The following is a 16582-nucleotide window of genomic DNA, read 5'->3' as shown; positions in this document are numbered from 1 at the left end:
CATTGCGAGGAGTAAGGAAGACCAAAACATTATGTGAGTATAGATTGATAGGGCATTTTCATCCTATAGCACTTGAGCTTGCTTAGCCACAACCTCTAGGTATCTATCTGACAGTAAAGATAATATCTTTGTAGTGATGTACTTCACACATGTAATGCTTTTTGTACACTTTATGTTCACATTGGAATTGCAAGAGTTTTATTAAGTGCATTCGTCGATGTAGCAATACAAGACTACTATCTTTGAACGACACAATAATGTTGCAATTGTCTTTCTCTCGATTCATAGTTGTAAGTGCCGACGTTTCAAAACTCATTGAAGAGAGGTGGCCGTATGCTAATGAACAGCAGAATGGAGGCTTCTTATGCACTCAAGGGGACGGCGGGGGAGAATGATGGTTGGAAAGGATAAACAAAAGATAAACAATGTAGGAAAGGAGCAAGCGAGTCAGCTGAAAGGGAAGGAAATAACCCGATGGGGGTTGAGTAGAGACCCCGCAAAGGCGCACAGAGACACAGAGAGAGAGAGAGAGCGCGCGAGCGCTACTACTATAAAAGGGCAGGTGCTGGCTCATCCCTTCCCATTCGTTGGCTTAGTACTCTCACACACACACACACACACTCTCTCTCTCTCTCTCTTTCTCTCATTCTCTGTGTCTGCGCGCGCTTCCCTATATCATGGCCAGCTTCTCTCGCTTCCCTGCCATTGCCAGCGTTGGCGAGCTCAAGGTGGACTGGCTCGAGACTGCGTCGGCACACCACATCAAGCTCGATGTACCAGGTGACCAGCAGAGCTCCCTCTTGCACGTAGAATCAAAGTGTCATAGCTTCTTCGAAGCGATTTTACGTGTGAAAATCTCATTATGAAGTACGTATGTGGCGATGCTCATTGGCATTTTCCATGTGATTTGATGATTGACTAGATGAATACATTGGCTGGTAGTTGGTATAATGAATGCATTGGTTATGGCTGGTAGTCTTACCATTATTTGAATGGACAATCGACATGACTTTGTCATAGCTTTTGAAGGGTGAATCGACATGACATTGTCAAGGAGCTCGAAGTGGTTTGAGGTGACTAAATGATGTAAATCTCATTATGATTTGTTAAGTGTAATATTCTTTCATTTGGGGGATGTTAAACGTGATTTGCTATATTGCATTTAAATAACCTCTGAACAGTCCAGAATCAGAATTGATTTAATGCTGTTTCAGACACTTGCTTGGTGAGGTTACCACCCTCACCTGTTCTTGCTTGTGGGCAGCAAACAACTGCTCCTGTTCCTGGAGAAAAGAGGCTCTTGCCTTATGCAAAAACAACATATTCCACACAGCTGTACCTAAATCAGAAGAAAGACCCTTGATTCTGCAGCATATACCAAATCACGCTTGACATCCCCCAAATAAAATGGGAATTCATTTGGGGAATGTCAAGCGTGATTTGGTATATTACATTAAGTGATTTTACATGTGGAAATCTCCTAATGAAGTAAGTAAATGGCAAACCTCATTGGCATTTTCCACGTGAAAACGATGTTAAATCATTGGCTAGAGCTAGAGTAGCTTACACTCACCGTTAGATAATTTGTCAACTATGACCACCTTTAAATACTAGGCTTCTCAATGTTATGTACATAATGTGTAAGCTATACTTTAACGATGTGACCTTCATATTGAAATAATCTGCCCAATTATAATATCTTTCAATGGTAAGAGGGTTCTTGATGTATCAACAATATCATCAAACAATACCCCACATGAAGAAGTGTTTGAAATTGTGTTGTTTTTTGTAGGTTTGACCAAGGACGACATAAGCTTACAAGTGCTCCCGGGCAATGTGCTTCAAATTATTGGTGTGCACATCAACGAGCTAGAAAGGACTAGAGACTATATAATTGAGTACAGTATTGAGAGGCCTCAAGGTAGCTTTCTTCGCCAATTCCAGCTACCAGACAACATTATTTTGGACAAAATAAGAGCCCAAGATGAAGCTGGTGTTGTTACCATCACTGTACCAAAAAAGAAATCCATCATTAGGCAGATCCCCATAATGAGCAAATACTGAGAAAGTGTGATCTCTCTTTTGCATTAGCTCATAAAAAAGGCTTCATGCAAGATAGGCATCGCCTATTTACACTTTGAAAATCATAAGGCTTCATAAGTATCGACCTATCTAACAGGTCATTATGAGTGTATCCCCCCTCCAAAAAAAAAACTTTTGAGAGTTGACATGCTTTACATTATCTACTAAGAGTCTCTCTCTCTCTCTCTCTCTCTCTCTCTCTCTCTCTCTCTCTCTCTCTCTCTCTCTCTCTCTCTCTCTCTCTCATTTTTCTTCTTGAAAGAGGTTGATGTAATTTTCGAACTCCAAATTACTTTATGAGTAAGAGGTCTGTAATCTCGTAGATATTGAGACATTTTACTTGTATGCTAATACACAATTATCTGTAAATTGATACTTGGGCTCTCAAATATGACAATTTTACTTGTTCTTTAAATAACTTAAGTAGGTACGTGTTACGATAGATAAACATGACAAACCCAATGAATGATGCATGATTTATTATGTAACTATAATACCCATAGTATACCATTGTCTCAACATGACAATTGTAGTTGCTCATATAAGAGGGAAGGGAGTAATTGAATGCAAGGCCAGTACTAGAAGGCTACAATAATCGCAAGGGAGTTTAAGGAATGGAGGTGTAATCAATCCAAATCTCCCTCTTCATTCATTTAGGCATAATCTTCAGCCTCTAGAGTTGACAGGACTACAACATGATATAAGCTACCTAGCCATCCTAGTAGGCATGGTTCCATGGCCTTATCAGGCATTTTTACGACAATGGAATCTACATCAAACAAAGTAGGAAATGTCATCTCGTGAGATAGAGCAAGTACACACAAGCTACCAAGTTGGTCACAAGAACTTTGATTTTAAGAAATGGAGCAGGTGGAGAATCCCTATGGTTTTTGAGTTTACACAAGATTGTTTTGGACAAAGATTGCTTTCGAAGTCACAAAGCTTTTCAAGTATGTAAGATTGTATATTCTTGGTTTAATGTGTATTAAAGAGTAGACTTAAAGTCTTTGAGAACTTTTAAGGTCGTTGGATGGAAGGAAAAGCTTAAGGAAAGCTTTTAAAAAAATTTGCTTGCAAAACACAAAAAAAGAAGGAAAAGCAAAGCAATAAAAGCTAAAATCTTAATTGTGTTGTTCCGAAGGGGGATAAAATGGATCCAAAGGCGGCCAATCTAGTGGGGGGGGGGGGGAAGCTGATTAGATATATTTCGCTTAAGGATTGATTGTGGACGGAAACAACATGGAATATTTAAGAGAGAGCCATTATTAGCGGCATTAGTGAGGCGTGCAAGTATCAAAACCATGGATTGCATCATCGACAAATTGGCGACAGGGAAGTGGATGCATTCCTTGAAAGTAAGGTAGTTGTTTGTTGATTGTAGGACACAATTCAAAGGCACTGTTAGATCCTCAGAAGGTGGGGGTCAGATATTCGTCCATTATAATAATGAAGGGCTCTTCATGATTTTTTTCATTTTTTGGTTGCTTCTTTATTTTGGCGTTATTTTGAAGGTCTGAGTTGTTCGAGTCGTTGAATAATGTGCTCAAAATTTTCACCAATAGAGAAGGGAGAATGATGGATTAAAAAGTTATACTATATCTCTTTGTGTTTTATGGGGTTGCCGATGGGTAATTTAACATATGTCATTAACAAATCCGAAGAGGAGTGGAGGAAGTTTATGGATGCATAAGGGGGTGAAGAAACGAAGTACAAGCTGGATCTGCTGATTTGAAAGGGCAGACATCAATTTTGTCTTTTTTTTAAATGTGTCTGTAAAAATGAGAATTTGTGATGATGAGAAAGAAATTTAAACTTACATAATCTTGCACATCTCATTTTTTCAAAAATTAATTGCTACTTTATTCCTTGCAAAAATTACAAATTGTGAAAGAAATTGACTTTGAGAAAATGATCGACTCCTTGCCCTCCCCAAAAGTTTAGCAATGCTTCCTACCATCATGCAAAGGTGGAGTGGCAGAGGAGGGAATGGTACATGGCTCAACTATGCTTATTACAGAATGACTAAAAGAAAGAAAGAAATGAACGAGCATAACAAAATTTTTACAAAGTGAAAACTGTAGATATATACAAGAATGTACGCTAATGAGATATTGTAGGACTCTTCTACAGAGGCCAATCATAAAAATTAGGATTGTATTCCATGGCTACATAGTGGTTCATGTCACTTGGTTTGATGCCCATATGGGTGATATAGGTGAGAACATCTATGAGGAAATCTCATCTGTTCAAGTAGCTAGCAATGTGTAGTTCCTCCTCGCATTTCCTCCTCGCATAGTACTCTGTCCAAATATAGATATAATAGCACATGGTCCACAAGGTGAGTTTTTCATGTGATGGCTAGTACTCGAAAGGAAGTGGGTGCAGTATAAGTGGGGTCATACTCAGTGGTTTTGATTGTTTGACATTGTTTAACGTTAATCATTATTTGACAATTGAGTCACTCCCATTGCGCTCGAAGAGTGGACCCCTTTTGACGAAATGGGTATTTGGATTTGGCTAGTTTCTCCAATTCAGCTTTTTTTTTTTAGGCCTCTATGTGGCTACACTTAAAAGATATTATTAAGTACCCCTATATGATGGCTTGCTCCTTGCTAACTTGTATGGCAATGAGTTCTTCGACAATAGAGGTGTGCTTGGTGAAGATGAATTCGTACTCCTCCCAAGAGCAAGGAAGGCTTCTCACTATGATTGCGGTGTCTTCACCTAACAGATCTAGATCCAAGTGATCATAAGTGCAAACAAATAGGGTAAAGGTATTGTCAAGACAACATATATTATTGACTATACTATCACCAATATCAAGAACATATTTGTAGCTAGTTCTAATATAAAAGGTCTCAAATATGTAGGCAGCAATTCTATAGGTGGTTGTGGTTTAACATGACCTATCAATTATATACATATACTTGACCTCACTAGAGGATTTGCTTGATTATCATTCAGCTTTGATACATGCATGTATGGAGGTGTGGTCATCATATTAGTTGAAGATGGTCTTGAGGTGTAATTGGACTTGAAGTGGAGATGAATGACGTGTCTCTTTGAGTTTGGAAAGGTCTTGTCTCTAGAACCTAATGCTTGGTGACTGTTGGGGTAGCTAGAGTCAATATTGCTGTGAGAGACATGGACTTGTGGTATTTAGGCTTCCATCTATGAGCAGATGGTGGTGGTTGATGGTTTAGATATCTTCTAGCACTCGACTATGATGGCATGGAAACATTCTGGCTGGGCACTTGATTACATGTCGGCGTGAATTGTTGGTTGCTAGAGGGAGGCACAATGGTTAGTTTAACATTAGTGTCACTAGCAATGTGAGAATGATTTTTCTTGCCTTATTGAGTTTAATGGTTCTAGTAGTGGTTATTGTGGTATTTTTGGAAGCCATACCCTAGAATTGCCTTCATAATACCCTTGTGCGCATAGTAAGCCTTACAGACCCATCACAACTTCACATGTGTTCATTTGTAGTAGTGCTAACTATTTTGTCAAGTTCCTCAATTGCAAATTTGAGATTTGGGTTGCTTCATGGCTTGAGTTTCATGGGTTGGAGACCTATTCTTGGGAACATACTTGGTGTGGGATTTTTGGGAGGTGGCTAGCCTACTTACGAATTCCTATTTATTCTTCTGAGCTTTTTGCAATTCATTCACTATTTGTTTACCCCCCACTAGAGTTGGTAGTAGATAAAAACATCAGTGGCATCACAGGCTTGACTAAAGCATGGGTGCCCTTGCTAAAATATTTTATGGTTCTAACATTGGTGAGAGCAAGTTGGATTTTTTGGGTCTCATAGTCAACATTGCATTGAGTTTGTTTCTTGAAGGTTCAACCCAACAATGTTTCCTATCCCACCCCCGTAGCATTTGGAAGTACATAAAAAATGACAAAGAGACTATCAGTATTGATGGTGATCATGACTCTTTTCTTTCCTAAGAGTAAGTATGGTTTTCCTCCATATGGAATAATTTTGGCTATGGTAAGGGCTAACTAGGGTTGTCTAATTTTTGTATAGTCATTGTACATGAGCATATTATTATCAGCCCCTTCATCAATCCATCAAGAACTTGATCTTTCTAAGTTGTGATTTGTAGCCTCAAATAGGTTGGTGCAATGGTTTCCTCATGTCTTGTGTTGGATTTCAATAATGGATACTACCTGTATGTTTATGAGTAGCAACAGCATAGGGAACCCATGTAATGGGTGCATTGGCGGGTAGTATTTCTTAATGTGACTTCCCATGAAGAAGCCTATGCCCTCTCCATCTAGGATTTCAAACTCCACCTAACTGATTCTACTAATTTGATGAACTTTGAATTGTCCTAATCCTTGGGATTTCATTTTCTATTTATGGCCCTCGATAGAATACAATAACCCTAGGTCACATATTTCAAAGTCCCGTTGTTTGACATGTTTTTCAAACAATAACTTTCTTTGTGCCTTTTCACAAATAAGGGTGTGCATGATGATAAGTTGAGTTTTAGATAACCTTTTTAGTTCAATTAAATGGTCAGTTCAGGCCTTCTAACCTTTCCATCTCTCTTGCATAGCTATCTATAGACTCAGAACAAAGAATTCAATCAGTAAGATCGCTTATGTTCTATATATTAGCTTCAATGGCATTTGTCTGATAACCATTGTAGGCAATGTGATATGCCCATAGGGTTGCTACCCACTTATTGTCCCAATCACTTCACGAAGCAGAGATAATTTTTGTCAGTGCATTGACCAAGATTTTGTTTGTTGCTTCTACTTGACCATTGGCTTAGGGATAGTATTGTAACAATTTCCAATTGATAACCAGAAAAGTAGACAACATATGCTTAATCACCTCATTGATGAAGTGTGTACCTTGATCGCTAACTAATTCAATGGGGTAGCCAAATCAAGAAATAACTTGCTCCTAAAGAAATTTAGTAGTGGTCCTTGCATCATTCTTCCTCATTTCTCATGCTTCAACCCACTTTGTAAGATAATTGGTGGCTACAATGATGTATTTTCTTGAGATTACTTTAACCCCAATATGCAAGACATGAAAAAGAAAATTCAAAAATATGAAATAATGCAAAAAAGACAGCTAGCCAAAGGAATAAGAGAAGAAAGGCCAAAGTGCAAGGGCGACCTCAAAGGCCAAGTTGAAGACAAAGGCGCATCTTAAAATGCAAAGGTGCCACTAAAATTTTGTAAAAGAGTACTAGGCTCCCTCATGTGCAAATTGTAAATTCTAGACAGACATAGGTGAAGGGATAAGGCAACTAGAAGGGAATAGGTAATGAGGACCTTGGCAAGATGCCCAATCATGTAAAAAGAGGATGGGTGCCCAAGGGATTAAGGGCTTGTATATAAACTCAAAAAGTGAATGAGAGTCTCATTCCTTGGTGTGTGACTAAAGTGGTCTCTTCTTCGTCTCTTCTTCTCTCCTTCTTTCTTGCTTGTGTATGCTTGAGAGAGGGGAGAGTGTGAGGGAGTGTCTATGTGTGAGGGTGAGGGATCTTGAAGAAGAAGCTCTCCATTATCTCCTCTCTTGTTCTTCTCTTCTTTCTCTTCTCTTGTCTCGTGTGCAACTATGGAGGATGGAGCTTGGATGTGGAGGCTTAAGGTTGCTTGAGCTCACATCTCATATCATGGAGCTACCAGTTTTCTTGAGGGAGGAGGCTACTTTTTTGGGCATCAAGGTAAGCTCACTACACCCCCATGGAATCGAAGGCGCTTCGGCTAGGTGAGAGATAGCCAATTTTGCTCTCTTGAAATGCTTGAAGCAATAAGTGGTCTATGGGTCTTGGTAGATGAGCTTGAGCTCCCACTTAATTTAGATTCCATTTGTCGGGACCAATGGATTCAAGCTTGAGCACTTGCGCGCCTCAAATCAAGAATCAAAGTATGGTTTCGAACCGGTGCTTGATATTGGTAGGAGATTTGGGGTCTTTTATCTTCAAAACAAAAAAATATTTTGGGTTTTTGATGAGTAGGCAAGTGGGATAAATCATTTCCGTAGTTGGGTTTTGATTTTTGTTGCATTTAGAGTATGTCAATGATGCGGATCTAGAGCATGGCAAAGCTATGGAGATTGGAAGGTAGAGACCTATTGAGATACGAGATCCACTCGTGATATGCGAGGGTGACCGTTGTGCATTTATGTCACCGACTTGTCAGTTGCAGATGCGGTTGGTACACCGCCCATGAATAATAGCTAGATGACAGCTATCCTTATCTACTCTAGTTCGTGGCTCAACTAGTATGCCACCTTAGTTAGTTGAGTTTGGTTTTGAGACCCATATATAGGGTTCTTCTATTTCTATGTACTTGAGTTCTTTTTGGCTTACATAACTAAGAAGAGGAAAACTATTTTTAGCCTCCACCTCTGTGTGTATTCCCCCATTGTGTAAGCAAGAAAGCTACAAGTGAGACTCCTTCCTTCTCTCCCACAATCTTGACATGGTATCAGAGACTTGTTCATGGTAAGGAGCTCAAGAAAGCAAGCCAAGTTCGCGGTGTTCTGGTAAGAGGACCAGTATTGCTTTCATTTTTTTGTCTTGGGAGCAAGTCTCTGCAGGTAGCACAGCTGGAAAGTGCAAGAGTGCATTGTCTTAGATTGAGACGCCCTTCGCGGTGTAGCAAGAGGGCAGTATATGCTGCGGGAAAGGTCTTTAGCCCTTGGTTGCTCTGTTTTTTTTATTTGAGGCCATTTCGGGGCTTGTTTTGGAGGCGGAAGTTTTCTGCACGCACTCAAGAAAATGCCCTATTTTATGCTGTGCGACCACTGTTCTACAGGTCAGTGAAAAGTTACCACAGAAATTGCATCGTATGCTTGTGTGCAGAGACATTGGGAGTTACAAAATCATCCTTGTTTCCTATTTATGCAAAATCTTCACTAGGAAGTGACTGTGTGGTCAAATACCACTTTCGCTAGTTTTGCAGATTTGCCCTTGTGACAGTGAAGTTGTGTTTTTTGCAGTGACAGAATTTTTTGCAGTGTTCTGTAATGGCGTTTGATTCTCTTTCACAGATTATAACTAAAAAGCTTGACAAGAACAACTTCCAAGCATGGAAGTTTAGAATGACGAATTTCCTTATGGGAAAATGATATTGGAAATTTGTTTGCAGGAAATGAAGAAGAACCAGTTCTTCCTGATGTTCCCAATCAACAGCAAATGCAGGCATTTAAAGCATGGCATGAGAGAGCCAGGAAAGTTATGTACTGGCTGTCTATCAGCATTTCAGACTCTATGATTGTGCATATTCAAGATGTAAGTACGCCAAAGGAGGCATGGGATACTTTGTCAAAAATGTATAGCACAAATATGCAAGCTAGGAAAATGCAGCTCAAGCAAGAGTTGCACAATGTGCAAAGAGAAAATATGAGCATCAATGACTACCACATGAAGGTGAAGAAGATTGCAGATGCACTTGCTTCCATTGGGTCGCGAATGGAAGATGATGATTTAGTTTCTGTGACCTTGAATGGTCTAGGAAAGGATTATACACAGTTCCAAACATCCATTTCCGTCCGTGAAAGATTTCGTGATTTTAAGGAGTTGATTGCTCTTCTAATTTCTGAGGAGCAGAGAAATGGTGGTGCATCTTCTTTAGGAGGAACTTCAAAAGAAGTTGTCTTCTATTCAAATGCTGGAAGAGGTAGAGGCAGAGGTAGAGGAGGCCGATCTGGAGGCCGTGGTAGAAATCAGAATATGCAACAAACTCAAGAAAACTAGTCCTATGGAGGAGGATGTGGTAACTCTAGAGGCAGGGGGAGCCAAAGAGGTCGTGGTGGATGGCAAAGAGGCCAAAATGCAAACAGCAATGTTGAATGCTACTACTGTGGTAAAATGGGTCATATGGCTAAAGACTGCTATAAAAAGCAGAATGACATCATGAATGGGAAATTGCAACAAGGGAATTATGCATCTTCTAGTAGACAGGGTGATGACAGAAATGAGTATTTGTTTATGGTGCACCACATGAACAGTTATGTGACAAGTGCAGAAGAAAGCAACGATGTATGGTATGTTGACTCAGGTGCATCAAACCACATGACAGGTCATGCAAAATGGATGGAGGATGCAAGGAAAATGGAAAAACTAGGATTTGTGGAGACTGGTGATGATACTACATATCCTATTGTGCAGATTGGAAAAATTTCTTTGTCTATGCAAGATGGGAAAAAGAAATACATGTCCGATGTATTTCATGTCCCGAATATCACCAAGAATCAGGTTTCTATTGATAAAATGGTTGAGCAGGGCTTGCAGGTCAGATTTAATCCTCATGGATGCTTTGTTGAGGATATGAAAAATAAAGGTCGTTTGATAGCAAAAGGAAAGAAGAAGGGAAGAATGTTTACGTTGGATGCAGACATGCCTGAATTGAGTGCAACAATGTTTGCACATGGGACCCGTGTAGTTGCAGATATTGATATCTAGCATAAACGCATTGGTCATGTTAATGTACAACGACTTAAATCAATGCAGGCCCAAAATATTGTTGCAGGATTGCCTAAATTCAAGGTTACAGAAATACATAAGGTATTTAAAGCCTGTCAATTTGGAAAACAGTCAAGGAAACCATTTCCTAGATATGTTCAAGAGAGTAAGAAGCCATTGGAATTAATCAACTCTGATGTGTGGACTACTAAAGCTGCATCTCTTAGAGGTTGTCATTCTTTTGTCACTTTTATTGATGACTATAGCAAAAAATTTTGGGTGTATTTTATGAAAAAGAAAAGTGAAGTTTTTGGGCATTTCAAAACTCTTAAAGCTATGGTTGAAAAAGAAACATGCCTGCAAATAAAATGCCTAAGGTCAGATGGAGGGGGAGAGTACCTCTCAAATGAGTTTGCAAGGTTCTTGCAGGAGCATGGCATAAAGCAGCAATATTCATGTAGTCGTACTCCACTATAAAATGGAATTGCAGAAAGGAAAAACAATCATATTGGAGAGGTATCTTGTGCCATGCTCAACGAAAAAGACTTGCCATATTTTTACTGGTGGGCTGAAGTAGTTACTACAGTAGTCTACATAATGAACAGGACTTCCATTGCAGCAATACATGGGATGACTCCAGAGGAGAGGTATACTGGTAGGAAACCAAATATTTCTCATTTGAAGATTTTTGGTTGCATTGCCTATGTTCATGTGCTAGATGAGTTGAGATCCAAGTTGGATCCAAAAGCTGAGAAGTGCATCACAAAATATTAGTGGACCTGGAGCGTCCTCTAGTAGTGGTTCACATTCTTCGCCATGGACAAGCAGATTGAGATCAGGAGAATCTTCTCAAAGCAATGTAGATAGTGGTATTCAGGTATCACAAAAAGGAAAAGAGAAGGTAGATCAGCCCATGTTTGATGTGAATGCAGGTCAGTCTTATGTGGATGGTGAATCCAGTGGCTCAGAACAGAGCATTGATGATGAGTTGGGTATTCCTTCTATTGTTACACCTGGAGTAAGGAAGACCAGGGATGTTTTGAGAGCACCTGGGACTGAACCTAATTTGCGCAGGTCTACTAGAGCTAGGTATCCTGTGGATAGGCTGAAATATGATGGATTTACAGCCATTGACTATGCCTATATGGTCAAAGTGATACAGGAACCAGAACCCACTTCTTTTGAGCAAGCCATGGGAAAAGAAAAATGGGAGAAAGCCATGGATGAAGAAATGGATGCCTTGGAAGCAAATGCTACATGGGAATTGGTACCTTTGCCTAAAGATAAGAATGCAATTGGTTGTAAGTGGGTTTATAAGGTGAAGCACAATGCAGATGGTTCTGTGAATAGATACAAGGCAAGATTAGTAGTCAAGGGGTATGCACAAAAATATGGCATTGATTATGAAGAAACATTCAGTCCGGTTGCAAGGATGGAAACCGTAAGAGCAGTCATTGCTATGGTTGCATCAAAGGAATGGTCTTTACATCAGATGGATGTAAAGAATGCCTTCTTGCATGGTGATTTGCAAGAAGAGATCTATATGGAGCAGCCACCAGGTTATGTGCATGCTATTCATCCTGAGTTTGTTTGCAGGTTGAAGAAAGCATTGTATGGCTTGAAGCAAGCACCTAGAGCATGGTCTAACAAGATAGGACAGTATCTTGTTACTATTGGCTTTCAGATTTCCAAGGCAAATTTCTCACTTTATGTGAGAAAAACAGAGAAAGATATTATGCTACTTGTCATTTATGTTGATGATTTGATTATGACAAGTGACAGTGATGAAGATATCCTTCATGTGAAAATGCTATTGAAGCGGAAGGTTGAGATGAAGGATTTGGGAGAGCTGCATTATTTATTGGGCATTGAGGTGATTAGATCACCAAGTGGGATATAGCTCTTGTAGAGGCAGTATGGATTGGACATGCTGTCCAAATATGGGATGACAGGCTGTAAACCTATTTCAGTTCCTTTGGAGCAGAATGTGAAGCTGAGCGCAGATGCAGTTGAGCTTCTGGAAGACCCTACTATGTACAGACACATAGTAGAAAGTTTGATTTATATGACTATTACCAGGCCAGATTTGAGCTATGCTGTTGGATTGGTAAGTCAGTTTATGCAGGCTCCAAGGAAACCACATTTGGATGCGGCTAGACGCATACTCAGATATGTGAAGTCCACATTGCAATATGGACTATTTTATGAGACTGGGGTTCAGATACAGTTGCATGGATACACTAATGCTGATCGGGCTGGTAGTATTTCTGATTGACGATCTACCAGTGGATATGTGTTCTCTTTTGGGAGTGTTGTAGTCACTTGGAGCAGCAAGAAACAACCTATAGTTGCCTTGTCGAGCACAGAGGCTGAGTACAGGGGTGCAGCAATGGCTGCATGTGAGGTAGCTTGGTTGCATAAGCTACTTTATGATATGCATCAGCCTACAGATGGGCCAGTTGTCATTTATTGTGACAACATGAGTAGTATACACTTGGCAAAAACCCAGTCTATCATGCTAGAACAAAGCACATTGAGGTGCATTATCACTATGTGCGGGAGAGGGTTTTACTAGGTCTTATTAATCTAGTTTATGTCAGCACAGAGGATCAGGTAGCTGACATATTCACGAAGGCATTGGGTGTAAAGAAGCTACGCAAGTTTAGAGACCTGGTTGGTGTGCAGGAATTGGGATTGAGCTCGAGGGGGAGTGTTGAGATATCGAGCTCCACTCGTGATATGCCAGGGTGACCGTTGTGCATTTATGTCACCGACTTGTCAGTTTTTGCAGATGCGGTTGGTACACCGCCCATGAATAATAGCTAGATGATATCTATCCTTATCTACTCTAGTTTGTGGCTCGGTTAGTATGCCACCTTAGTTAGCTGAGTTTGGTTTTGAGACCCATATATAGGGTTCTTCTATTTCTATGTACTTGAGTTCTTTTTGGCTTACACAACTAAGAAGAGGAAAATTGTTTTCAGCCTCCACCTCTGTGTGTATTCCCCCATTGTGTAAGCAAGAAAGCTACAAGTGAGACTCCTTCCTTCTCTCCCACAATCTTGACAAGACCAAACTCATGATGACATAGACAAAGAAGAGACAACTGTTACACAAGTGAATTAGGTTTCAAGATTGAGATTTGAACTCATAAAGACATTCTTTTGTATTAGACAGACAATGATAATGACACTAACTGAAAGAGAAAAGCATCATGATATTGTATTCATCTTATATGAAAGTGATAGTCAAGTACAATATTATATAGAGTTCTTTGGTAGCACTTAATATCCACTGTGCATATGGGATTTTGTCTCTCTTCATAGAATGGACTCTATCTTCCTAGCCTAGTTGTCCTATACAAAGGGACTAAAGTAGGTGTGATTGCAAATATCTCAACACCCCTCCTCAATCACAACCAAAAGTACAAAGTATGTAGAGGCTTTAGTAAAAGCAACACCTGCAAAGTGTGGGCACACCATAAACATGGCAAAACACCAGAGGTTGTTGTAGAAAAGGCTAAGTGTGGGTACCACAAACATGATGGACATCCAGAGGCTGTAGCAGGGGCCTTACAAAGTGTACAGAGGCTGTCGTACAAGGATAACTAAGGAGTTTTACAAGTTTATGTTTGAGACATTAGGACTAGGAAACACAAAACTAAAAAATTCTATCTGAATAGAAGGACTGATGAGGTTTGTCCTTCTCCCATTGGTCTTCTTCTACTTCTTCTTCCTTTGCTCCATTTTCTTCTTCTTCTTCTTGGACTGCAACTAGATAGGCCTTTTGGGACCTCTTTCTTGCATGGCGGAACTTCTTGATGTGTATGGTCCTTTTGCAGAATTCATAGAATAGCTGATCCTTCTTGCCTTTGTACGTGTTGCCAACATATAATGCATTCTCATCTCTAGAGGTACTTGGTTCTTCCTTAGAATTTAGCTTCTTTTTCTCTTCTAACAGTGATGCCTGGAAATCAACAAGTTCAATATTTGACATGTTGATTAAAGTTGTTGATACATTATTATATTCAGGAGGCAAACTTCTAAGTAGAACACCGATGCAAACATCTTCTTCCATTTTAATGTTGATTCCTGCAAGTTGGGTTAGAAGTCCTTCCATGTAATTTAGATGTGTGGCAAGTGATGTGTTGGACCTCATTTCAAGCCTGAAAAACTCTATCACGAGACCATACTTTGATGATTTAAATTGTGCACCAAAAAAGGTGTCAAGTCTCTTCCATGTATCCTGTGAGGTCTCACAGTTATCCACATGGTGGATATAGTTGTCATCTAACTCCAGTTTGATGATGGCCTAGGCTCTATCATCATTCTTTTGCCAAGTAGCTGCAAGGTCTGCATCCTGAGGTTTCTTCTCTTTGCCATTTGTGATGGCCAAGAGACCCTTCTTCATCAACATGAGCTTGATGCGGGTTTGCCAGGTGTGAAACCCAACTCCCTTGAACGGAGTTGTCCATGAGTCTTTTCCCATGCTGAAAATCTTGAGCATCAACAAATCAGTTCCAAGATTCTCAGATTTTACAAGTGAAAGAGCAAATTACAATGTGTCAAGAGACACAAGTAATGACAGTGTGAAAACACACTATGCGAAGACTATGTTTTTGTTGATGTTGAGCTTGAATCTTCTTTGTTTGGGGTCTTTGATCCTTTTTCAATCTTTCCAGGTTCTTCCCCTCCTTGATTTGATGCTGGGACAATATATCTGAGTAACAAATGCTTTAGTTGATTGAGAAGAAGTAAGATCTTGAAGTGAAGGAAGAAGCTTGAATTTAAGTGGCTATGGTGGCTTGGTCTTCAATTCTTCCAATTGTTCAAGATCTCCCCTCCTTGATGATTTGATGGGAAAGTTGATCAAATCAGAGTGGCAAGGGCTTTGTTGAGTCCTAAGGAGAGAGAAACTGATGAATTTTTGAGCTTGAAGCTCAAAGCTATGGCTGCCTAAGTTTGGGGTTCCTAGACCGGATTGTTTTTTCCACTATAGCAGCTCGTAGAGGTAAAAATTTTAAGAGCCCTCTTAGCTGGAGTTGGCCCACTATATGGTCTACTAAAGCCCCATAAAAGCCCCTTCAATGGCCGCCCCTATGCCGAGTTGGAGCAGGTCATTTAGACATCTACGAAAAACTACACCAGTTTGGGGAGATCAACAATGAGGAGCTGTATGATGCACAATGTTGGTGCTTTTCATGCTGGCTAGTTGCATCTAGGAGTGCAGAATATATTCTCAGAAGAAAACGTGAAGAGATAAGGACTGTAGAAAAAGATATGGAGGCTCCAAGTACTACAAGTCCAGTTTGGCTATGGCAGACATAGGGGCAGAGGTTGAGAAAATTGTCAATGCTGAGTTATGGAGTGGCCAATGTCGAGCTCTTAAGTGATACAAAGAAGCCTTGGCAATCAAGGAACAAATGTCCAGAAGAGAGCAAGTTGAGATATGACTTCTGGAGAGAGATCCAAGAGCTTGAAGTAGGCAGGGTGCAGGTTGGCTATGGCCGCCAAGGAAGGTCAAGTAGAGATGGAGGTGAGAAATGGAGCCATGAGCTGACGGGAGGTTAAGAAGAGTTGACAGAGAGTAGAGGAGAGCTAAGCCATGCTCAGCTGAGCTCTGATACCATGTCAAAGATGCGGATCTAGAGCATGGCAAAGCTATGGAGGTTGGAAGGTAGAGACCGAACTCATGATGACATAGACAAAGAAGAGACAACTATTACACAAGTGAATTAGGTTTCAAGATTGAGACTTGAACTCATAAAGACATTCTTGTGTATTAGACAGACAATGATAATGACACTAGCTGAAAGCGGAAAGCATCATGATATTGTATTCATCTTATATGAAAGTGATAGTCAAGTACAACATTATATAGAGTTCTTTGGTAGCACTTAACATCCACTGTGCATATGGGATTTTTTCTCTCTTCATAGCCTAGCTGTCCTATACAAAGGGACTAAAGTAGGTGTGATTGCAAATATCTCAACAGAGTAGGATATGATCGAGAGATCGAAGCAAAAAGCTTTAGGGTAATTGTTGTAGAACAGGCCCAAACAG

The 16582-nt window shown here is 40.1% G+C and overlaps 1 protein-coding gene across 1 annotated transcript; it reads left to right on the top strand.

The window, feature by feature from the left end:
• Nucleotides 1-677: 677 nt before the first annotated feature.
• LOC148027124 (17.4 kDa class I heat shock protein-like) lies at nt 678-2064 on the top strand. Its single transcript, XM_087690388.1, has 2 exons — nt 678-780; nt 1793-2064. Exons 1-2 carry the CDS (start codon nt 678-680, stop codon nt 2062-2064), a joined length of 375 nt encoding a protein of 124 aa, XP_087546514.1.
• The last annotated feature ends 14518 nt before the right edge of the window (nt 2065-16582 follow it).

This window comes from Lygodium microphyllum, chromosome 13 (assembly GCF_053477565.2).
Source record: "Lygodium microphyllum isolate KBCC chromosome 13, Lygodium_microphyllum_v1.1.10, whole genome shotgun sequence".
In the NCBI taxonomy this organism is placed as follows: Eukaryota; Viridiplantae; Streptophyta; class Polypodiopsida; order Schizaeales; family Lygodiaceae; genus Lygodium; species Lygodium microphyllum.
The sequence above is the reverse complement of the archived record's forward strand: the minus strand, read 5'-3'. Positions and strand labels throughout refer to the sequence as shown.